Source organism: Bison bison, unplaced genomic scaffold (genome assembly GCF_000754665.1).
Source record: "Bison bison bison isolate TAMUID 2011002044 unplaced genomic scaffold, Bison_UMD1.0 scf7180017864263, whole genome shotgun sequence".
In the NCBI taxonomy this organism is placed as follows: domain Eukaryota; kingdom Metazoa; phylum Chordata; class Mammalia; order Artiodactyla; family Bovidae; genus Bison; species Bison bison.
Genome location: NW_011494835.1, coordinates 2,109,984 through 2,135,197, shown reverse-complemented (window position 1 = coordinate 2,135,197; position 25,214 = coordinate 2,109,984). Strand labels below are relative to the sequence as shown.

General features: G+C 38.6%; 1 protein-coding gene across 4 annotated transcripts in view; it reads left to right on the top strand.

Moving 5' to 3' along the window:
- The window catches only part of TET2 (tet methylcytosine dioxygenase 2), a 142,144-nt gene that overhangs the window by 43,743 nt on the left and 73,187 nt on the right, over positions 1 to 25,214 (top strand). For 2 of the 4 annotated variants that reach the window (XM_010848257.1, XM_010848260.1), the window contains exon 2: positions 1,264 to 1,442. In XM_010848257.1, coding sequence (XP_010846559.1) covers positions 1,429 to 1,442 — 14 coding nt within the window. In that variant the 5' untranslated portion in view covers positions 1,264 to 1,428. Of the gene's footprint in view, positions 1 to 1,263; positions 1,551 to 25,214 lie in introns of all 4 variants that reach the window. The other 2 variants (XM_010848258.1, XM_010848259.1) reach the window with 2 other exon arrangements.

The window sequence follows — 25,214 nt, the reverse complement described above, 5'->3', positions numbered from 1 at the left end:
TCAGCTTAGTGTTTCTGGCTATGTAATGGAGAAAAGTAAGTGACCTCCCTTCTGACTGTGAAATAGGGATAAGAGTAACTACCTTTCCAGATGTTTGTGTTAAATGAGTTAACATATCTAGTTACTTCTAGCACGGTATCTGGCATCACTAAGAACCTAGTAAATTTACTAAGACCTCTTGGGATGTGAGCCTTCAACAGCTTCCAGTACTATTTCAGATACTGTTTCCAGATATTCTGGAAAGTGGTCCAACTCCTTTGCCATTTTACCAATACTCTGTATTCTGGCTCAAAATTCCTCTCCAGATTCTCCTAAGGCTATTTTATAGAAACCCTTCCTTCAGAATGGGCTTTTTTTAGTCCCCCTAAAGTTGCTTTGCATATTCTTGCAACTGTGTCTTTTCTTGAAAACAATGCTCTCTCCCTGTTCCGCTCTCTGAATTTCATCCTGCCTTAAAACTCAGCAGAAGCCTATTCTCATGCATTAAACTTTTCCTCTCATTTCAGTGCATGGATATCTCTCATTTTTATAGCACCCAAGATTTTCACTACATCTTTGATCAGTGAAGCCTTACTTTGGTTATATTTTTTAAGTATTTATCTTATCATGTGATCTTTTGAAAGTATGTATCGAGCTACATTAAAGCCCGTGAGCACTGGGTTGCATGTTATAGTTCTTTACCTTTTCCACAGCACTTAGAACATGGCCTTGATGTGGTGTATTTGGGATAAACATCTGCTATAGGTGAGTTAAGCTAGTGCTACATCTCAACAAGTACAGGGACTTTAATGATTCTCTATTTTGGCTGCACCTTAGAAACACTTGGGGAATAAGGTTTCATTTTTAGGCCAACAAATCAGAACCTCTGAGTGTTAGGCCTCAGCTTTATACCCAGGTGATAATTATAACCAAGACTGAGAACTATTGGCTTCAACCAGTGAAATAATAGAAGCCAGTGGTTCTCAAACTTAATTGGTAATCACAGTTAAGATGTGATGATCACAGACTGACATGGACAGAGGTGCTTTGGTAGTGCAAACTGCTCCGCAAATATTAGACATATATTATAGTGCCACTGAGACTTTGATGGCCTTGGGAAAGATCCTTAAACCCCGAAATTTTTCAGAGCCAACGGCACAGTGGGGAAATACCTAACTATAGGCATCTAAAACCTCTAAACTCTGCATCATAGCTTTCATACCAGATGCGCATGCCTAGTTCCTTTTAGCTCTTAAAAATGTTTAAACTCTTCATCTTTTCCAGGCTGGCCACCATTCAGCAGCAGACCCTCTCAAGATTGTCCACTTGCCTTTGCTCCTGGTTGAGTTACCTCACATGGAAGCAGGAGATGGGCTCAGCGGCAGCCAGCAGGCCATGACCCAGGAGGTGCAGTGAGGGACAGAGCTGCTGGTAAGGCCGGCGACAGTGATGCCAGTTTGCAAGTATGTTTATTCTCACTTGAATGGTCCACCTCTCGTCCAGTCTCCAGCTTCGTACTCTCTCAAATGCCTCTATTATCTACGCTTACAATGCATGGCTTAGAGTTTAAGGTCTGTGAATCCCCTAAAGTTGTGTGCTGACTTTTAAGTATATACGGTTTTTTTGTTTTTCTTCTGGAGAAAAGGAAGGTTTTCATTAGATTCTTAATGTCTGATATCTTAGTAAAAGAAAAATGAGAACCATTCAAATACAGTAAGCACAGAGAAAGTTCTTGTCTTTAACCACTTGTTACAGTGTTTCTTTTCTCCATTCTTATCTCACCTCTGGCTACTTTGTCTCAGTCTTGTTGAAGACCAGAATAATGCTATTTTATGGTTATTTACTGGTCTGGAAGTGAGCATCTCTTGAGCCTGAGCAGCTGGGCTTCATGACAGTTTGGCTTCCTAGACCTAGCTGAGAACTAAAGTTTAGAATGACAGATGTCAGAAGAGTCTGATTTTTTCTGAAAAATGCAAATAGAGGTACGGACAAAGAGAAAGACACCCTTTTCATTATGTTCTTATAGTTGATCTTAATAAAGATCAATTAATTTTGTTAATGAGCATCCCAACCTAAAGGTTTTTTCATTGGTGTTTTTTTTTTTTTTTAATCAGATCACTATCTTTTATATAGACATACAGAAGGAGGGAGCTGATTTATTTTTTCCCAGAAAGATTCAAAATAAATGTGCTTAGTTGCTGGGTCGTTTCTGACTCTTTGGCACCCCATGGGCTGTAGCCTGCCAGACTCCTCTGTCCATGGGGATTCTCCAGGCAAGAATACTGGAGTGGGTTGCCATGCCCTCCTCCAGGGTATCTTTCCATCCCAGGGATCAGACCCAGGGCTCCTGCACTGCGGGCAGATGTTTTTTACCATCTGAGCCACCAGCGAAGCCCATGAATACTGGAGGGGATAGCCTATTCGTTCTCCAGGGGATCTTCCCAACCTAGGAAACAAGCCAGGGTCTCCTGCATTGCAGGCGGTTTCTTTACCAGCTGAACTACCTGGGAAGCCCTTAAGATGAATAATAGAATGAATTCTACTGTATATACCTTTGCTTGTTTAAATTGTAGATGCATTGTAGGAGAGGAAGTACAGGTTAGCTAGAGAAAAGGGGGAATGAGATTTTTTTTTTTCATCTATAATTCTTTAGCAGGTAATTCTGCTTTAGTTTCACTGAGTCTTGTTTATGCATTCAGCATAGTAAATCTTCTAAAAAGCCTGTGTAGCTTAATCTCTGCCCTCACTACAGATGCCTGAGGATATAAGTATCCACTCTGCCACTTGATACTTCTTAGAGACTGACCTGGTGCTGAGAAATCCTTTCCAACGTGTCCTCAGTTAAACTCCCATGATTCCTGGATATTGCCATTTTCAAGACACAGGGCAAGTGCATCTGCCTAGATTACCTCTCTGCCCTGGGAATTTTAAGTCACCATGTAAGGGAAAGAGAACTCAGCACAGTGGTAACTCTCAGAATGAAAATTTTCCCCTTGCATGCTAATGTTTTTAGAGTAATCATTGTCACTGAAAATAGACTTCCTCTTTCCCCTCTCATACTGGAAAATCTTAGGTAATTATGAATAAAGCTTTCTTCGCTTTTCCCCTCCTCCCTGAGTGAATGCTTTGCCCCTCACTGTGGGGACTGTGGCTATTCTTTCTGTGTTTGGCTTTAGCATGAGAACTGAGACAAACGTTAAGAAAATTTTTATCTCAAGTCATAACATTAGTCAGAAGATTTTCTCTTCTTGGAGGTGACGGGTGGATAAGTAAGGAAAAATGAAAGTTTAGGGGAAAGCATAAGATAAATTACTAACAAGAAAAGAGGACAGGGATTTCCCTGGTGGTCCAGTGGCTAAGACTCCATGCTCTCGATGCAGAGGACCTGGGTTCCATCCCTGGTCAGGGAACCAGATCTCACGTGCTGCAGCTAGACCCAGTACAGCCAAATAAATATTTTTTTAAAAAAAAGAAAGAAAAGAGGACAGGAGATTAAAATATTAGCTGTTATTCTTTTTTTTTTTTTCAGGTCACTCCTGAAGGAGTCCTTCCTTCATATCCAAAAAGAATCTAATTTTGCATTTAGTTTTTTTACAGTTTGGTAAGCTCAGCCTAGGACTTATTTTCAGTAGTAAATAAGCTGGGGCTTATTTTTAGTAATGTTGATTAGCTGTGTGTTCCATGGGAAAGTTATTTAACCTCTTTAAGCCTTGTTTTATTTGGCAAGGAGGAAAATAGGTCAGAGTTAAATAATAATAGAATTGTGTAATGTTATATGGATAATATGTTCAGGGCCTGGCACATAGTAAGTTCCCAATTGTATAGTAACTTTTTTTTTATTATTATTAATCACTATTACTAATGTTGCTTTTAGTTTTTTAATAATGAATTCACTCAAAAAGTGTTTCTTGACCACCTATCAAATACCAGGCACTCTTCAGGAAGGGACATATTAATGAGCAAAACAGACAAGAGTCTTTCCTTGTTTATAGAGTGGGCTGCTGCTGCTAAGTCACTTCAGTCGTGTCCAACTCTGTGCAACCCCATAGAAGGCAGCCCACCAGGCTCCCCCATCCAAGCCAGACATAAATACAAATACATACCATATAGAATATCAGGGAATACTAAGCATGAGCATTTTGTCAGAAAAAGGAAATTGGAGGCATAGTGAGTTAGTAATTGAAGACAGAGTAGTCAGAAAAGACATCAGGATAAAATTACTTCTTGAGTAAAAAACATGAAAAAGGAATACGCTCATACCATAAAGTTACATGGGGGCAGAGTGTTTCCAGTAGAGGGGAAATACCACAAAGCCCCTAGAGCGTTTTTTTCGGAGTGATTCAAAGAGAATGAGAACATCATGTACAGCTTCTTCATGCATTACCAATAAATGTTTGCCCAGGTACCCAAGTGAATGATACAGATAAGAACTTTGGAAGTTCAGAGAATGGCAAAGTACATCTAGACTAAAACAGGTAGAGAAGACTTTATGAAGGAAGGTGGTGGTCTGGATCTCGGAGGCGAGGAGGAATTTGGATAGTTGGTAAAAGGGTACAAACCTTCAGTTACAAGATAAATAAAATCTGAGGATCTAATATATAATGTGGTGACTGTAGTTGACAATGCTGTATTGTATAATTAAAATGTGCTAAGAAAGTACAACTTAAATGTTCTCTCCAAAAAAAACCCAAGAACCTAAACGTCACGTGATGGCAGTGGTAATTAACTTGATGGGGGAAATGCTTTCACAGTATCTAGGTCAAATCATCATATTGTATACTTTATATATTTTAGTTTTATTTGTCATTCATACCTCAATGAAGCTTAAAAAAAAACCTCCAAATTAAAAGTTCTAGTTAAAATTATTTTTATACAGTTCACAGTCATACAGCCTCACATCATCAGCCATAAAACAAATAAAACAGTAAGGAATGATATACCAGTGGACTGAAATAAATGAGAAATAGCATGAGGTGGAATAAAATTAGGATGTTGGCTTTGCAGGCAGGGGCGCACTAGGAAAAAGGAACAGGCAGACAACTTTTCACAGAGTTGGCAAGTCTTGGATGGGAAGATGGCAAGATCAGTGAGGTCAATTTTTGTAAAACTCTAAGGGCAGTCTAAAGATTATTACCTGCTCTCATATAAATATTGAGGAACAGCTGAAGCAGATAAGTAACATGGTAAATTCAGGTCTTTAGTGATATTATTAAAAGTCTAGAAGAGTAGGGAGATGCAGGAAATGGTTGGAGTCATTGAGGAGTGAGGTTGAAAACATGGATTATGGTAAGAGATAAGACAGAAAAGGAAAGATAGGTTTGATATATTTTAAAGAAAAATGATTTAACTGCTTAATTGCACACAAGAGATTAAGAAGAAATGTTTTCAAGTTTTAAATTGACCAATGAAGTGTGGCCATTATAGGAAATAGGGTACCCAAAGGTGACGTATGGCTTCCCTAAGTCCATGTCACTAGTAACTGGCAGAACCCAGACTGGCTCCACGTCTCCATCTTGACAGCTCCTGCCTCTGCTCCCTGTGCCTTCTGTAGGAAATATTAGTGATTTGTATTTTGCCAGATCGTTTGTGGAGAACAGAGTTAGAATGTTTGGATTTGCCTATTCGTATTCTTATACCACTTTTTCTAATTAATGTGGACATTTTTATTTACTCTCACATGAAACAGATCTAAGTTGCTTAGAAAGGGTCAAAGAAGCATTGGTAAAACTAGAAGAGGTTCATCGTATATGCTTAGATTCTCCCACCTGTGGTGATTATTGTTTCCTGATTTAAAACATCTTTCTGTCTTTTCAGTAGTTTGAGATGGAACAGTTATTTCTATCATTGTACCTTTTTTCTGTTTATTTTTCTAAAGAAAAATGCCTTTTGTCATCCTAAATATAAATCACCACCCATATTTTTATTTTTATTTTTATTTTTTTTTCACCCATATTTTTAAAATGAACACTTCAGACGTCCCTTCCTTTTAGATCAGTCTTATAAACTGAAATTCATTGTCATTGTTCTGACAGATGTGATCAATTTATCCTTTGAACCATAAGACTTTAAACAAAAAAAAGACCCTAGAGATCATGCAATGCAGTGCTCTTCAAACTGCACCCTTCAAACTATTATTTTGCTACCCATCTGTTATTAAATATGTTCTTATTTTTAATAAAATGAAACTTTCTAACAAAGGAGCAGAAATGTACTTAAAAGAGAAAATTTTAGTTTTCTATTCACAATAGTGCTACACATCTTTCTGTATACATTCCTTTACTTTCTCCATTATACATGCACATTATAGTACAAGTCATGACTGAACCGTATGAAAGCGAAATCTTCATTATCTGTGGTGTCTTGTCTTATACTTGTCTAATGCCCAGTTTGGTCTCATAGTCTCTATGTCCCAAGAGAGTGAATTCTGGAAGACATGGGTTTCTGCTGAGAACTTTGGCAGTCCCTGAATTCACAAATAGCACTGTAACACTTTGACCATCAGTGCCTGTCCACGATGACACGTACTGTGAGTTTGGAACAAGTCAGCCATGCGAAAATAGACTGCACCCTATGAAAGTTATTTTCACCATTCTTGTATTTCAGTTTCCCTATCAAAAGGTGAAGTATCAGCTGCCTCTATTGATCTCATAGGATATTTTAAGCATAAATGAAAGAGTCTGGTGAAAACACTTTGTATTCTGAAAGTTGCAATGCAACTAAAGACAATGGAAATGTTTACCTGTCTTTACAGATGTTAATCTCACCAAACCTTCTCCTCAGAGTGTGAAATTAATTTGTAATCTTGGCTTTTTTCATGTTGAAAAGATGGAGAGAACAAGTAACAGGTTTCTGAGAATCTGAGATCACATAATTAACGTCGTGTATGTCTATAATGTGTCCTCCAGGTGGCACTGATGGTAAAAAGCCCCGCCTGCAAATCCTGGAGACATAAGGGATGTGGGTTTGATCCTTGGGTTGGGAAGATCCCCTGGAATAGTAAATGGCAACCCACTCCAGTATTCTTGCCTGGAGAATCCCATGGACAGAGGAACCTGGTGGGCTACAGTCCCTACGGTCACAAAGAGTCAGATACAACTGAAGCAACTTAGCATGCACTCATGTAATTTTCAACCAAGAACACATACAGTCCTTTGAATGTTAGTGGTGGAGTTGAGGGGACTTAAAAATGCAAAACAAAAACAACCAACCAACCAAGAAAATACCTTAACCATCTTTTCCAGATCTTTAATCCCTCTCACATGCACATGTACACACACATCTTTCCTTAAATTTTTCTGGCCATGTTGCTTCTTTCTTCTTTGAGAACAGTGCACGTGTTAAACAGGAATGTCTACCACTTTCTTTTCCACTCACACCCACAAATCCAGCTTGTCCACATCTCTCTGCTCATTCTTACCACTCTTAATTTCCTTTTTCCATGAATTAATCATTTCCTAATTGTTCCCTCTGATTCTTTTTTCCACTCCCCCTCCCCCACTCCCCACTGGTCAATTTAAAGTACTTTAGTGTGCTCTTTCTTAAATGCAGATATAAGTATGTATTGTTGTTGTTGTTTAAACTCTTTGCGATCCCCATGGACTGTAGCCCGCCAGGCTCCTCTGTCCATATTCTTTTCCAGGCAAGAGTACTGGAGTGGGTTGCCATTTCCTTCTCCAAGATATCTTCCTGATCCAGGGATCAAACTCACATCTGCATTGGCAGGCAGATTCATTACCTCTGAGCCACCAGGGAAGCCCATAAGTATGTATACTCCTTCTTACTACCCTTTGATAGATGTCTGTTGGCAAACTTTGTTAAAGCACCCATGCCCCTCCCTACACACCTGCCTTTCAAAGTTGTTACAATTAAAATGAAGTTCATTTGGTAAGTGCAGAAATGGATACAATGTGGGGACTTGTAGGGCCACCACCTACCTACCCCCTTTTCAGCCAGTGTGGCTCTGAACAGCTCTGTGAACTCTTGCTATTTAAAGAACTCAGCTTGGAAAACCACTGGCCTATAAGAAGTAGATCAAACTCTGTGTTTGACATTCCTTATCTGGCTCTTGATTACTCGTCAGCCTCCTGTCACCATATTGACTGTCTCTCAGATTGTATGGTATAATTATTCCTAACTATAGGTCTTAAACATAACATTATATTTCGCACATTCAAGTCTTTATGCTTGTTGTTCCTCTCCTGGTTAACTGTTCTTTTCCCATAAAGCCTCAGCTCAGATTTCTTATCAGCACATCCTCATATTTGTGGCATTTCTTGTCCCTCAGACATCACACTTAATATAGTCCCATGTGCCTGTCTTCTCTGAAATCCTTAGGACAAAGGCTGTCTTATCTTCCATGCCTAACATTTTATACAGTGTTTGGTTACATAGTAGGCACTTAATCACACTCTTCAGAAGAAAGAATTCACTTTGTGATCATATCTTCTATTATTTGTTATTCTCTCTGGCTCCTTCAAATAGATACACCTGCCCATTAAGTGGGAATGGGGCAGAGGAGGAACTGGGAGGGTGTCTACAATTTACAGTGTCTAGACTTTGTAATTTTGTATACAGAGTTACATTATTTCAGAACTTGAACCTCAGAGATACTCAACTGTAACTGTTGTTGTTGAGTTGCTCAGTCCTGGGGCAACTCAGTCCTGGTCTAACTCTTGTCACTCGGTGGACGGTAGCCCACCAGGCTCCTCTGTCCGTGTGATTTCCCAGGCAAGAATACTAGAGAGGGTTGCTCTTTCCTTCTGCAGGGAATCTTCCTGACCCAAGGATCGAACCTGCATTTCCTGCACTACAGGTGGATTCTTTACCACTGTGTCACCTGGGAAGCCCAAAAGTAACTATCTCTTGCATAATTAACATTTGATGGTTATGTATTTTTTCTCTAAAGCGCGTGCTGCTGCTGCTAAGTCGCTTCAGTCCTGTCCGAGTCTGTGCGACCCCATAAACAGCAGACCACCAGGCTCTGCCATCCCTGGGATTCTCCAGGCAAGAACCCTGGAGTGGGTTGCCATTTCCTTCTCCAATGCATAAAAGTGAAAAGTGAAAGTGAAGTTGCTTAGTCGTGTCTGACTCTTCACGACCCCATGGACTGCAGCCCACCCAGGCTCCTCTGTCCATGGGATTTTCCAGGCAAGAGTACTGGAGTGGGGTGCCATTGCCTTCTCTAAAAGTGCGTGCTAAGTTACTTCAATCATGTCTGACTCTTTGTGACCCTATGGACTGTAGCTCTCCAGGCTCCTCTGTCCAAGGGATTCTCCAGGCAAAAATTCTGGAGGAGGTTGCCATTCCCTTCTCTAGGGGATTTTCTCGCCCCAGGGATGAAACCCGTGTCTCGTATGTCTCCTGTATTGACAAGTGGGTTCTTTACCACCCACACCACCTGGGAAGTATCCCTGAAGTATACTACCCTAAGTAAATTGATTACAATTGGGATTTGTTGGCTATTTTGGGAGACATTAAGAATATTCTGATTACAGGAGTACTCATTAACACAAATGATTCACCATAGGAAGAGAAATTTAAAAGCTATTATGAATAATATATGCTGTCTATTGGGTGATAGTTTTAAAGAATAAACACACTCAAGACCTTGCTTGATGAGACATAAACACAGGAAATGTCTTGAAAATTCCAGAAAGTTTAGTTGATGATGGATTTTCTGACCCAGCAGATTTTTATTTTGTTCTGTTTTTCACCATCAGGGGAGAGGAGGCAGGTTGGTCAGTGTACTTTTGAATGTAGGCTTTTGTGGGAGCCGTGTGTTTGGTAGAGATATCCAGGTGCCTTGTGATGATATGAGGACATTGCTGGGAATGTATGCAAGCTTGCAGGGATAAATCAATATTCTGGATCTCTAGAGAGCATTTCAGGAAAGACCTCTGAGCTCTAGGTTCCCTAACCAAACAGTGACATGTTTATTAAAATTCATAGCTTCAGAGGAGGGTAAATAAACTTTCCACATCAAATGCACAATTGAATACTTGGGCATTTTAAATGTATTTTATTTAGAACAACAACAGAAAAATGTATAGCCTTTTAATATATATTTACTGCAAGTATAAAACCAGATGGTCTCAAAAAGATTTTTTTCCCTTACTTAATTTTATACATTTTTAAAGTGGAAAGTAGTTAATTTAAAATGTGTTATTTCAGGTGTACAGCAAAGTGATTCAGTTATATACACACGAATATATTCCTCTCTCAGATTCTTTTCCATTATAGGTTATTAAAAGATACTGAGTATAGTTCCCTGTGCTGTATAGTAGGTCCTTGCTGTTTATCTGTTTTCTATATAGTAGTGTATATCTGTTAATTCCAGATTTCTAATTTACCCTCTCACTCCCCCCCTTTGGTAAGCATGTTTCTTTTCTCTGTCTGTGTATCTGTGTCTGTTTTGTAAGTACATTTGTATCATTTTTGTCAGTCTTACAATGTATGACATTGGTATTTCTCTTTCTGACTCACTTCACTTAGTACGGTAATCTCCAGGTCCATCCATGTTGCTGCAAATGGCATTATTTCACTCTTTTGTATAGGTGAGTAATATTCCATTGCATGTATGTACCACATCTTCTTTATTCATTCTTCTGTTGATGGACATTTAGGTTGTTTCTGCATCTTGGCTATGGTAAGTAGTGCTGCAGTGAAAATTGGGGTCCATGTATCTTTTCAAATGAGCGTTTTCTCTGGATATATCCTGAGGAGTGGGGTTCCTGCATCATATGTGTGTACGCGCTCAGTCGTGTCTGACTCTTTGCAACCCCATGGATTGTAGCCTGCCAGGCTCCTCTGCCCATGGAATTTTTTAGGCAAGAATACTGGAGTGGGGTGCCGTTTCCTACTCCAGGGGATCTTTTCAACTCAGGGGTTGAACCCATGTCTCTCGCATCTCCTGCATTGGCAGCTGGATTCTCTACCACTATTGCCACCTGGGAAGCCCTGCTGGATCATATGGGAATTATTTTCAGCTTTTTACGGAGTCCCCATACTGTTCTCCATATGGCTGCACCAATTTACGTTCCCACCAGCAATGTAGGAGAGGTCCCTTTTCCCGACACCCTCTCCAGCATGTATTATGGATATTTGTAGACTTTTCAGTGATGGCCATTCTGACTGGTGTGAGGTGATACCTCATTGAATTGGGCCAGTGATGAACCATGAACTTAAGGGTATATTAGAAGGTAGGCTTGAACATGTAGAAGCAATTGTCTCACTTTTGGAACTGTGGTTACTTTTGCCATTTGAAAAGACCCTGATGTTGGGAAAGATTGAAGGCAGGAGGAGAAGGGGACGACAGAGGATGAGATGGTTAGATGGCATCACCGACTCAATGGACATGAGTTTGGGTAAATTCTAGGAGTTGGTGATGGACACGGAGGCCTGGCGTGCTGTGGTTCATGGGGTCGCAGAGTCAGACATGACTGAGCAACTGAACTGAACTTGCCTTTACTTAGGGCTTCCCAACCCCTTAGAGGGTGGCTCAGATGGTAAAGAATCCACCTGCCAAAGTAGGAGACATAAGAGACATGGGTTTGCCCCTTGGGTCAGAAAGGGCCCCTGGAAGAGGACATAGCAATCCATTCCAGTATTCTTACCTGGAGAATCCCTTGGACAGAGGAGCCTGATGAGCCACAGTCCTTGGGGTTGCAAAGAGTTGGACAGGACTGAAGCAATTTAGCACAGGGAGAGAGAAAAAATGCTTTCCTGTTGGATCTGCAGATAATGTACTTCACATCTTTGACCCATTGGTAGACTGTTTTTCCATTAAACTAGTTTATCAGCAATAGCAGATAATACTCTTGATGACAGTATAAACCTGGGACTATGTGGTTTATATCCTATTAGAATACAAAGGTCACAAGATATGATATGCACAACTGACATTGATATGAAAAACTGAATTTGTTTTCAGAGGACATTCGGGGGGAAATGTAAGCTTTAGATTTCTACTGTTACTTCTCTAAGCCTCAGTTCAATAATTATTTCTATTTTGAAATTTTCTTGTAGAGTTTTGTGAATGTAGTGAAAGATACATTAATTTAAAAAATCCTGCTACATCTCTGCTTGTTATATGTTTATTCAACCTTTGTCTAATTACCTTCTCATTTAAATCTCATTTCCTCCCTCCAGCTTGTTAAACCGTTTTTCATTTTCCTCCCTTTCTGAGAACACTGCTTCCTGCTGTTCAGGAGTTCAGAGACCATGTGTCATATATATATACACACACACACATGCATGTATATACACACACAGACAGACACACTCATGTCATACTTTTCATCAAAATAAGAAAGAAGTTTGACTTTACCATGGTACTTATGTTTTATGTTCAAGGTCTAAGGTTTATGTACATGAGACAATTATGACTTTGAAAGTGAAAGGAAAGCGATAGTTTCTCAGTTGTGTACGACTCTTTGTGAGCCCATGGACTGTAGCCCACCTGGCTCCTCTGCCCATGGAATTCTCCAAGCAAGAATACTGGTGTGGGTTGCTGTTCCTTTCTCCAGCAGATCTTCCTGACCCAGGGATTGAACCCACGTCTCCCGCATTGCAGGCAGTTTCTTTACCGTCTGAGCCAGCAGGGATGCTATTATGACTTGAGACACTCGATAATACTCTGATTACAAATCTTTGTAGTTGAATCCTTCTACCCCAGAAAAATGAGAAGAATTAAATTCTTTAAATTCAAGTATTTAGCTAAATCATTTAAATACTTTTAAATTAAGAGTTTAACTTTGAAACATTCTATTTGATATATTTTTATTTATTTTCATTAATTTTTATTGGAATATAGTTGCTTTACAGTGTCACATTAGCTTCTGTTTCAGCTGTATGTATACATATATCACCTCTTTTTAGATCGCCTTCCCATTTGGGTCACCACAGAGCACTGAATGAAGTTCCCTGTGCTGTACAGTAGGTTCTCATTAGTTATCTATTTTTTACATAGTAGCGGGTATATGTCAATCTTGATCTCCCAGTTCATTCCCTTTTCTCCCCCCTTGGTATCCGTACGTTTGTTCTTTACATCCGTGTCTTTGGTTCTGCTTTGAAAATAAGTTCATTTGTATCATTTTCCTAGATTCCACATATAAGCAATATTTTTTTCTCTGACTCCCTTCACTCTATATGACAGTCTCTAGGTCCATCCATGTCTCTGCAGATGGTACTATTTCATTCCTTTTTATGGCTGAGTAATATCCCATTGTATGTACCACTGATATATTTTAAAAGTTAGATGAATTGCCTTTAAAGGCAAAATTATCTCTTCCTCAAAAAAGGCACCATTTTCCCTTCAAATATGTAATTGAGAAGAACTGCTTTCCTGTTGAAGTGGTTCATATTTACATATCTTATTTGTGCTATTTAATATAAAGTGTTTCCTAAAAATTTTATGGAAAGTCTAAGGCTGTATTTCCATTCATTGATAGTAATCAACACAATATATATTGAGGCAAAAAGTGTTGTTTTTTTAAAGTGGTAAATTGTGAGCGCATTTGGTGCAATGCTTATTTTTATTCCCATTGCAGTGCTCAGTAGCTTTTAGTAAATTTTAAAACCATCAGTTGATAATATTTAAACCAGGAACTTTTTATGTGGGGTATTTCTTCTTTGTGAGCTTTTTAAAGAAAAACTTCATTTCACTGAGAGGGTTTCAAGGCTACTTATTATGAATTATTAAAGCAAACTATATAAAGCAATAAAAAGTCACCTCCAAGTTGGGACTCGAGTTGAATCCCTCCCAGGGCATCTTCATCCAGAATCTATGGGTTACTATCTCCTGTCCTCCAGATTTGTGTGACCAGAGAAATTAACTGTATATTTTAGGAGATAGCAACCACTCCCATCTTCTCTCTCCTTTGACTTCTTGTAAACATAGATATATGTCCAAGAAGAACTGGTTCCCTGACTCATAAATATAATGAAGATGTACTTATATAGCTATCTCTTCAAACTTCAGTTTTATAGAAAGCTTGCAAAAACTGTGGATAAGTAGCAAACATATATTAATCTTACTTAATGGATAGCTGATGCTGAAAATAAAATAAAAATCAAATTATTGATAGTGTTTTCCTAGCCCTTATCATTGATAAGCCCGAGTCTTCTGAGAGATGAGATGACTGCTTCAGGGCGGAGTGATGAATTACTGTGGCACAGATCTGCCTGTTCAATCCTCTGAATACACAGTGGTTCTATTTCCACTGCTACAGACTGCCTCTATTAAAGGAAAATCTGTAATTCATACTTTATTTTTTAAATCTTCTCCCTTAACTATTAGTATTAAATAAATACTGGAAAGATTTTTTTAAAATCACTTATTTTTTTATTTTTTAGTGAATGTTTTTCTTCTCTGAAATTCTGGTTTTCTCAAAGGCAATAGTTTTTTAGTTTCTTCTAAATAACACTTAGTAGTTTTAGTAATATCATAACTTTAGTTAATGGCCACACTAAGCCCTTATTTTGAACCACATTCTCTTTTTATAGCAAAGCTTGGGTTTTTATTATTATTTATAATTTACCGAAGAGTTCTTTGTCTTTAGGTTGCATAGTTTTGTGGTAGAGTTACTGTCAAAGAGTAGTGGATACTATGTTAACACCATAAAGATTTTATTTTGAAGACAGGCTGGTTGTTACTGTGGCAGGCAAAATGAAACTCGCAAATACAAACATTTTCTGAAACAAAATAGAACATGAGTAAGTAAAAGGATCAAATAGAGTTGGATACCTAGCCAAATATTTTTTAGTGAAACCCTCTCAGAAATGTCACTGGAAACATTGGATTTCATAGTTATCCTTGCAAACTGAAAATGACATAGTGGAGTTTGAGCTCATGAAGTACTTGGACTTCTCTCTTACTTAGATTAGGGTTCCTAACACTGTGCTTGGCACATGTTAGGTAATAAATGTTTGGTGGATCGATAATGATTACTAAACAAGGAGGAGAGCTGGAAAAATACTAACAACATCTAGTTAGTTATTTTGAAACATTTTATATAAGTTTATATGATAAAAGTAGTGCCATATGACTATGTTATACTTAGTGAAGAACTACTTCCATTCTTATGTAGACCATATAAATTCATATTTGGCCTATATAATTATACCAGAATACATAAAACCAAATTTGTTTAGAAGATTTGGAAAGGAGTGGTAGGTGAGGGTTTTATACTTTGAATTTACTGGAAAATAATATTTCTAGTTTTAAAAGCTATCCTAAGGAATACTGTGAACAGTTGGGAATTGGATGTGCTTCTGTCCATGAAAGGCCTTTGTATATTTGTCAGTACATTTCATCAGAGAGGAGTGCACGGGTACCTGAGCTCTTACCTGCAGTACTGATGCTGCTGAGCAGTAGGTAATACCAAAAAGACTCAGATTAACAACTGAGGAAATACTTTCAGCAAGATTTGAGTAAATTTTCAATATAATAAGGAATATATAATCTCTGTGAAGGCATCCCAACTCCTTGAGATAAATTTATCCCCTGTCTTTTCTATGTCTCCAAAGCATGTCGTATATGATCTTTCAGGAAACTAACCACTGTGTTTTCTTTGGTGCTTAAAGCAACTCTCTTCCTCAGGGACAAGAATCTTGAATCCTTGGTGCATACCAGGCACTTAACAGATATATTTGAATGAATAGTGGGCTAGTACTGCCCAAAATTATAGACATTGTATAATATTAGGCAAGCAGTAGACAGAAGAAAAGTGCTGTCAGTTATTCAGAATAACTTTCTAATGGGGTGAACTTTAGTTATGCTTTTTTTCTCTCCCCCCCAAGCTCAGAGTCCTGTCTTCCCAAATAGCTCAGTGGTAAAGAAGCCGCCTGCAATGCGGGAGACCCTGGTTTGATTCCTGGGTCAGGAAGATCCCCGGGAGAAGGGATAGGCTACCCGCTCCAGTGTTCTGGGGCTTCCCTTGTGGCTCAGCTGGTAAAGAATCCACCTGCAATGTAGGAGACCTGATTTCGATCCCTGGGTTGGGAAGATCTGCTGGAGAAGGGAAAGGCTACCCACTCCAGTATTCTGGCCTGGAGAATTCCATGGACAGTCCATGGAGTCACAAAGAGTTGGACACGACTGAGTGACTTTCACTTTCACTTTCTTTCAGAGTTCTAACCATTAGACTGCCAGGGAATTCCTGTGTGTGTGTGTGTGTGTGTATGTGTGTGAGAGAGAGAGAGAGAGAGAAAGAGAGATAAAAGTAAGATGTCTCTTCGAAAACTGAAAGGTATTGCTTGTGGGAATACTTGAGCTCTGGGTCTAATTGCAGAACAATAATTTGAAAAGTTTAAAGGTTATATATATTCCAAAAGTATAAATTTTTTTTCAAAGTTGAAATTTATTTAGACATTGTAACTCCTTTGAATTGATTTTAGCAATGTGTATTTCCCTGTAACACCAGTCTAGCTAGGTCTTCTAATTTATTGGTCTGAAGTATATGACATTCTATTATTTTTTTAATATTCTCTATATCTATAGATATGGCACTTAGGTATTTATTTATTTTTTAAAATTGCATGAGTGATTTTTCTATCCACTGTATTATCTTTTCTAAGAATTTACACTTAAATTCATTTACTAAGTATAATATACAGGTTTTTATTATTAATTCTCTTATTATTGTCAATTTCCCCCTGCTCTTTTTTTTCACTTACGTTTGTTTTGTTTTCCTAAATTATTTGGTTGGAATACCTAAGTCATTTATTTTATTTTGTGTTGTCAATAAAAGGAGTTTAAGACTCTAGTTTTAATAATTTGGTTACAGCTCATGTATTTTGGGCTTCCCTGGAGACTCAGCTGGTAAAGAATCCACCTGCAATGCAGGAGACCTGGCTTGGGTGCCTAGGTAGGGAAGATCCCCTGGAGAAGGGAAAGGCTACCCACTCCAGTATTCTGGCCTGGAAAATTCCACGGACTATATAGGCCATAGGTCACAAAGTGTCAGACATGACTGAGCAATTTTAACTTGCATGTATTTTGAGATGTGCTGTATTCATTATCATTTTTTTCAGAAATTTTTAAAAGTTTAAATTTCTTCTTGGAACAAAAAGTTATTTAGAAAAAGAAATAAAAATTGCTTCAGATTATACTTCACTTGACTATTGTCATTATTTGCAATATTTATTCTTGTGTTGTTTTTCATTCTATAGGCAATGAGTACTTTAAAAATTTTCTTTTAATCAAAGTATAGTCAATTTACAGTGTTTCAGGTATACAGCAAAGTGGTGCAATTATACATATATCTATTATTTTTCATATTGTTTTCCATTTTTAGAGTATTATAAGATACTGAATACAGTTCCCTGTACTATAGAGTAGTTCCTTATTGTTTATCTATTGTATATATAATAGTGTATATCTGTTAATCCCAAATTGCTAATTTATCCCTCCTTCCCCTTTGGTAACCAGAAGTTTTGTATGTCTACGAGTCTATTTCTGTTTGGTCAGTAAGTTCATTTGTATCATTTTTTAAGATTCCACAAGATATCATATATTTGTCTGACTTATTTCACTTAATACAATAATCTCTAGGTCCATCTGTGTTGCTGCAAATGGCATTATTTCATTATATTTTATGACCGAGTGATATTCCATATTGTGTGTGTTTGTGCATGCATACCACATCTCTCTATCCATTCATCTGTTGGTGGATACTCAGGTTGCTTCCACATCTTGGCTGTTGTAAATAGTGCTGCAGTGAACGTTGGTGTGCATGTATCTTTTTGAATTAGAGTTTCCTCCAGATATATGCCCAGGAGTGGGATTGCTGGATCATATGGTAACTATTTTTAGCTTTTTTTAGGAAGCTCCATACTGTTCTCCTTAGTGACTCCAGAAGTTTACATTCCCACCAACAGTGTAGGAGGGTTCCCTTTTCTCCACACCCTCTCCTAGCATTTATTATTTGCTTTTTAATGATGGCCTTTCTGACTTCATTGTAGTTTTGATTTGCATTTCTCTTTTCATTCCAATCCGAAAGCAAGGCAATGCCAAAGAATGCTCAAACTACCACACAGTTGCACTCATCTCACACGCTAGCAAAGCAAATGCTCAAAATTCTCCAAGCCAGGCTTCAACAGAATGTGAACCGTGAAGTTCCAGGTGTTCAAGCTGGTTTTAGAAAAGGCAGAGGAATCAGAAATCAAATTGCCAACATCCACTGGATCATCAAAAAAGCAAGAGAGTTCCAGAAAAACATCTACTTCTGCTTTATTGACAATGCCAAAGCCTTTGACTGTGTGGATCACAATAAACTGTGCAAAATTCTGAAAGAGATGGGAACACCAGACCACCTGACCTGCCTTCTGAGAAATCTGTATGCAGGTCAAGAAGCAATAGTTAGAACTGGACATGGAACAACAGACTGGTTCCAAATCAGGAAAGGAGTACATCAAGGCTGTATATTGTCACCCTGCTTATTTAACTTATATGCAGAGTACATCATGAGAAATGCTGGACTGGATGAAGCACAAGCTGGAACCAAGATTGCCAGGAGAAATATCAATAACCTCAGATATGCAGATGACACCACCCTTATGGCAGAAAGCAAAGAAGTAAAGAGCCTCTTGATGAACATGAAAGATGAGAGTGAAAAAGTTGGCTTAAAACTCAACATTCAGAAAAACTGAGATCATGGCATCTGGTCCCATCACTTCATGGCAAATAGATGGGGAAACAGTAGAAACAGTGAGAGACTATTTTTGGGGGCTCCAAAATCACTGCAGATGGTGACTGCAGCCATCGAATTAAAAGATGCTTGCTCCTTAGAAGGAAAGTTATGACCAACCTAGACAGCATATTAAAAAGCAGAGACATTACTTTGCCAACAAAGATCTGTCTTGTCAAGGCTATAGTTTTCCCAGTAGTCAGGTATGGATGTGAGAGTTGGACTATAAAGAAAGCTGAGCACTGAAGAAGTGATGCTTTTGAACTGTGGTATTGGAGAAGACTCTTGAGAGTCCCTTGGACAGCAAGGAGATCCAACAAGTCCATCCTAAAGGAGATCAGTCCTGAATATTCATTGGAAGGACTGATGCTGAAGGTGAAACTCCAATACTTTGGCCACCTGATGCGAAAAACTGACTCATTTGAAAAGACCCTGATGCTGGGAAAGATTGAAGGTGGGAGGAGGAGGGGACGACAGAGGATGAGATGGTTGGATGGCATCACCGACTCGGTGGACATGGGTTTGGGTGGACTCCGGGAGTTGGTGATGGACAGGGAGGCCTGGCGTGCTGCAGTCCATAGGGTTGCAAAGAGTCGGACACAACTGAGCGACTGAACTGAACTAGTGACATTGAGCATCCCTATGTCGGGGTGAGCCTGCCCCAAGAATGTGTAGCTGGGAGAGAAATACCGCGGCACTGCTCAGTTTCTGTGTTTTCAGTTGCCTCTCAGCTATGGCACAGTGATGGAGGACTCGCATTGCAGAATCTCCTTTTCTCCTGTTAGCCCTGACGGCCCCAGTCCATGCCTCAGTGACACGGTTTTGGGGCAGTCGGCTAGTGTCTTCTTTATTTTCTACATTCCACAGCTGCCTGAAAGAGGGACTGAGATCAGACTCTCAGATATGTCCTTTAATGTGGTTTTATCTGCATTTTATCCAGAAATTCCTCAAAACTTCTGTTTCTCAGCTGTCACTATTCTCTAGTACTTTAGTGCTCATGTAGGATATTTCCACTTTTCTTTTTTGGTTTTAATTATTTCAGTCATTTAATGGGAAAGGGCTTGGATGTCTGGTGTTATGTTACCATTTCTCTCTCCAAGTTCTCCAGCCTAATTTTGAACATGAGGAAAATTAGTTCCTTAAATGAATTTAATACTGGATGCTGCTTTCAAGGAAATTCAGAATAGAAAGCAATCTTTCAAGAAGAGAGAATACATTATCAGCCGGTCTCACAAGGATAAAAATAAGCCAAGTTTTTTGGAGTAATTTTTTCTTTCTTTCTTTTTTTTAACATTTCCAATTCAAGTTGAATTCTTTAGATGAAAGCAAAGAGCTAAAATTTTTAACTGACAAGGATCCTAAGCATTCACTGATAAGAACCTATAAGCTCATTGGAAATTTTCCATGAATTTTGCTAGAACGTTAAAACTAAGTTGCTTTCTTAAGATCCTCAATGGGATCTCAAAATTTAGGAACTAGTGCTATAAATATCTAAGAAAATTAAGTCAAAAATGTACCATCTTATGAGTTTCTAGTTTTGCTACATAAAAGGAGAGGGAAGATATGTAACTGGAGTGCAGAAAACTAGATTTGCCACCATTCCAAGTGTATCTAGAATTAATACTAGATTTTAACACAGTCCTGATTGCATGGTTCTTGAGTATGCTGAAGAGGAAGAAGCAGAGGGTTTTAAAAGACAAGTGGAGAACACAGTCAGTTTGTTCTGGCCGTGACATCAGGCTCAGTGTCTATATTAAGGCAGCATAAGAGGGAACTGAAATGATTGGTCATGATGGCAATTCTGCAGATCTGTGGTTTCTGAGGGGAGCCCAGCTCTCTTTTTCTGCTGTGGAAGGCACTATAAATACCTTCATTTTGTTGTGAGGTGTTAGCAGGATGAGAAAGCTCCCACTTTAATTTATCAGAATATTTTCATGTGCATTTTTGGTTTGGCGGGAACGGGTAGAACAGTTTTCAGCAAAATCTGAACAAATTGTTCGATTTGTGAACAATCCAAACTGGCCAGCATTGAGCAGGACTCCCCAGCATCTTTCTCTGAATTACATTTTGAGTTCTCTGAGGAATCAAGTTTCCAAATTGGGAAGCGAGTTTTCTCATTCATTTTTAACATCTAATTTTTTTTTTTTGCCATTAAGTATAAGGGACATGGAGACTTGATTACTTTTACGTGCAGGACAGTGAAGTTTATTAGGCATCTTTATTTAACCATTTATCCTTCTATATTTCTCGCATCTTTTCCTATCACAGAAAAGATGCTGAGCAAGCTCAATTTTGTTTAGTAGCTTGGAGGATGAAGACGCGTAAAATAGTGTGTAAAGGCTGAATCGTGGTGAGTAGATGGTGTTTCCAATTAATCTCAATGTTTGGAATTAATTTAGCATTAATTCTGTTCTTTGGTATCTTCCTGTTTTTTTGACATAGTGACCCGCCATAACAAAGAGGAAACAGCAGGAAACTTGGTGCCAATTAAAACCAGCCTCCTTCCTCCAAAGTGAACTGTCAGCAAACGTAGTCTCGAATTCAAATAGTGATAAGTGTTTTAGATGAAACAGAATAAAAGAGCAAAGCTATTAAATTTCAACATCTACTGGGGAACAATTAAAATGCATGCCAGTTTAATTAAGTTTGGTATTTAATACGTTACAACTTGCACAACAGAAATCCAAATAGATGCTGATGCATGGTGTGTGTGTTTGGGTGGAGGCTGCTTCAGCAGAACTGAATACACTGGGGTGAATGTCTGCATAATATTGTTTATACATTCACCTTTGGCATTCATTCCACCTATGAGAGTGGCAGTATATGAAGGCTGAATTTGTTCTAGGCTAAGTCAAGCATAATAACAGATTTTTGGATCAAAATAAGTCTGCAGCCTTATTTGTGAGGAAAGTTGAAATATCTGTCCTTACCCTAACGGAGATTCTCTAGATGATCCCAGGTACAGAACTCATTGCTTTTAAATTGTTATATTAAGTATTCAGCTGAACTGACTTTCAGGTTTAAAGATCTAAATCCTTTGATACAGGTTCATACCTGACATAATGCACTTCCAACTTTCTTGTAACTAAAATAGGATACATGCCAGGTTAGTGCATCCCAATGGAAATAGAACAGAAATTTAACAGCAGATTTCTCAGATATGTTTTTGTGTTTCTTAATGGAATTAAATACATGATTTTTGCTTTTCTACAGTGAAGATACTTTATTGATAAAAGATGTCTAAAAAAATTGAGAAATCTTAAACTTGTAGCTATGCAATTACTATTTTAAACAGATATAGAAAACTAAAGTTTATTTCTAATCATCTGGGAATACTAACATGCTAATATTTTCCCCATGTGGTTGGCATAAAATATTTAGTTTATAGATATTTTACTGACATTTCAGGATTGTTTGTTGTTTATAGTGGAGCTAGTGGTAAAGAATCCGCCTGGCCAATTCAGGAGACTTAAGAGACGCAGGTTTGATCCCTGGGTTGGGACGATCCTGTGGAGAAGGAAATGGCAACCTACTCCAGTATTCTTGCCTGCAGTATCCCATGGACAGAGGAGCCTGGTGGGCTACAGTCCACAGGGTCACAAAGAGTCAGACACAGCTAGGCGACTGAGCATACACGTACACATACCATCTAGAATAATCGTATCTCTTCTGTTTTTCTTTCAGTGAATAGTCACTTTTTGAGTGCCTTTTGCATATATTGCTAGGCTTTCAGGTTGGGAGGGAAGGTAGATAAGACCTGGAATTTGCCCCTCGGGAGTCCAAAGCTGAGTCAAAGATGGACAAACCTTGTTAGCAATAACCAGGGCAATCACTAAGGGAATTTAGAAATCCCTGTGTGAGGCCCTTGCCTTTTAATCCTGTGGGCAAAAAACAAATCATTTATATTGTAGTCAAAGTAGTTTTTTTGAGGATTTGTTTTTTATGTGTGGGACCTGGGTTAAAATAAATATGTATGGCAAGAGATTTTAAACTTATTTTTCCTCAATTGCTAATTCAATAACCAGGTGTTCTTTTTTCCAGGTAGTATCTTATCTATACCTGCCTGTACCTTTTCTCTTTACCAAGTACTTTGTGTTCTAGTTTTTAATGCACTTATTCACTAAAATAAATATCTATGTTAAAATGCTGAATTTTAAATCTTAAGATTTTTATAGACGAGTAGGAGAGAAAATATGTATACCCAATCTTTCATTCAACAAATATTGAGTATTTTCTGCCAGGTATTGGATTAAGTGTTGTGATTATGACTATGAAACCAGTAGACAGCTTCTTGTCTGCAAGAAGCTTAAACCTGGTAGAGAATGCAGAGAGGGAAATTGGCAGATACAGTATAGTGTGTTAAGTGCTATCTATGTTGAAGAAAAATACAGCAATGCATCTAAGAATACAATGGTGTTCTTAAACCATTCTAGCGACCGTGTAACATGCCCTTGGAAAGTCAGTTTCCTAGAGGAAGTACTGTCTACGTCAAGATCTGAATAGAATAAATGAGAGTTAATTTGTCCAGGATGGGAAGGGTGAAGAAGAAAGAGATGGGGAAGATTTGTACAGTGAAACAAACCAGACCACATGTGCAAAGACACAAGAAACGGAATCTTCTGAGTTAAACTGTAAATTATAAACACATCAGTAGGAGACTGGGGCAATGAAGGTCAGAGAAAGGTTTGGAGAGAAGTCACTGGTAGATCCTGATAGCTTTAGGGTCATATTAAGGGGATTAAGGACTATCAAGGCTAAGAGAATCTACTGTGATGATGGGAGTAAGTAGACAAGCAAGAGTGTCCAGCATTGGGATTTGGTATAGAGCATAGGTACAAGATGAGGAAGACCAAAGGCAAGAAGACCATTTAATGGTCTATTGTAGTAATCCAGGAATGAGATGGTGACAGTAAGACCATGATAGTAAGAATGAGGATGTGGATGTTTTATGGATTCCAGATACAGTGAGAAGGTAGAGCCAATAATACTTGCTTTTGATGGGATGTTTGTAAGAGAAAAGAAAGAATTAAACATCCAAAGTTTCTTCTTAAGTAACTTTTGTTCAGTCGTTCAGTTGTGTCCAACTCTTTGCAACCCCATGAACTGCAGCACGCCAGGCTTCCCTGTACTTCACCATCTCCCAGACCTTGCTCAAACACATGTCCATTGAGTTGGTGATGCCATCCAACCATCTCATCCTCTGTCATCCCCTTCTTCTCCTGCCTTTAATCTTTCCCAGCATCAGGGTCTTTCTAATGAGTCAGCTCTTTGCATCAGATGGCCAAAGTATTGGAGCTTCACCTTCAGCATGTTGGATCTCCTTGCAGTCCAAGGGACTCAAGAGTCTTCTCCAACACCACAGTTCAAAAGCATCAATTCTTTGGTGCTCAGCCTTCTTTATGGTCCAACTCTCACATCCACACATGACTACTGGAAAAATCATAGCTTTGACTAGATGGACCTTTGTTGGCAAAGTAATGTCTCTGTTCTTTAATATGCTGTCTAGGTTTGTTATAGAGCATTTTTAATGTCATGGCTGCAGTCACCATCCACAGTGATTTTGGAGCCAAGAAAATAAAATCTGTCACAATTTCCATTGTTTCCCCATCTATTTGCCATGAAGTGATGGGACTGGATGCCATGATCTTTGGTTTTTGAATGTTGAGTTTTAAACCAACTTTTTCACTCTCCTCTTTCACCTCCATCAAGAGGCTCGTTAGTTGCTTTTCACTTTCTGCCGTAAGGGTGGTGTCATCTGCATATCTGAGGTTACTGATATTTCTCCCGGCACTCTTGATTCCAGCTTGTGCTTCATCCAGACTGGCATTTTGCATGATGTATTCTGCATGTAAGTTAAATAAGCAGGGTGACAATATACAGCCTTGATGTCCTCCTTTCCTAATTTGGAACCAGTCCATTGTTCCAAGTCCGGTTCTAACTGCTGCTTCTTCGCCTGCATACAGGTTTCTCAGGAGGCAGGTAAGGTGGTCTGGTATTCCCATCTCTTTAAGAATTTTCCACAGCTTTTTGTGATCTACACAGTCAAAGGCTTTAGCATAGTCAATGAAACAGAAGTAGATGTTTTTCTGGAATTCTTTTGCTTTTTCTGTGATCTGATGTATGTTGGCAATTTCATATCTGGTTCCTCTGCCTTTTCTAAATCTAGTTTGAACATTTTAAAGTTCTTGGTTCATGTACTGTTGAAGCCTAGCTTGGAGAACTTTGAGCATTACTTTGCTAGCCTGTGAAATGAGTTCAGTTGCGTGGTACTTTGAACATTCTTTGGGTTGCCCTAAAGAATGCCCAGTTAAGTAACAGGGTAGATAGTTGATATTACCAGTGATAGGAATACACAAGAGAGGATAAGTTTGGAGCAAAAGACAATGAGTTCAGTTTGGGGTATATAGATAATGAGGAGACAGTTGTAAATTCAAATTGTCAACTCTGCTGAGGACTAGAAGTAGAGATCTGAGGTTGGTCTGCAACTTGAGAGCATGGGTGTTAAATAGGTCACCCAGGAAATGGTTATGTTTCTGTCATTCTGGCCAT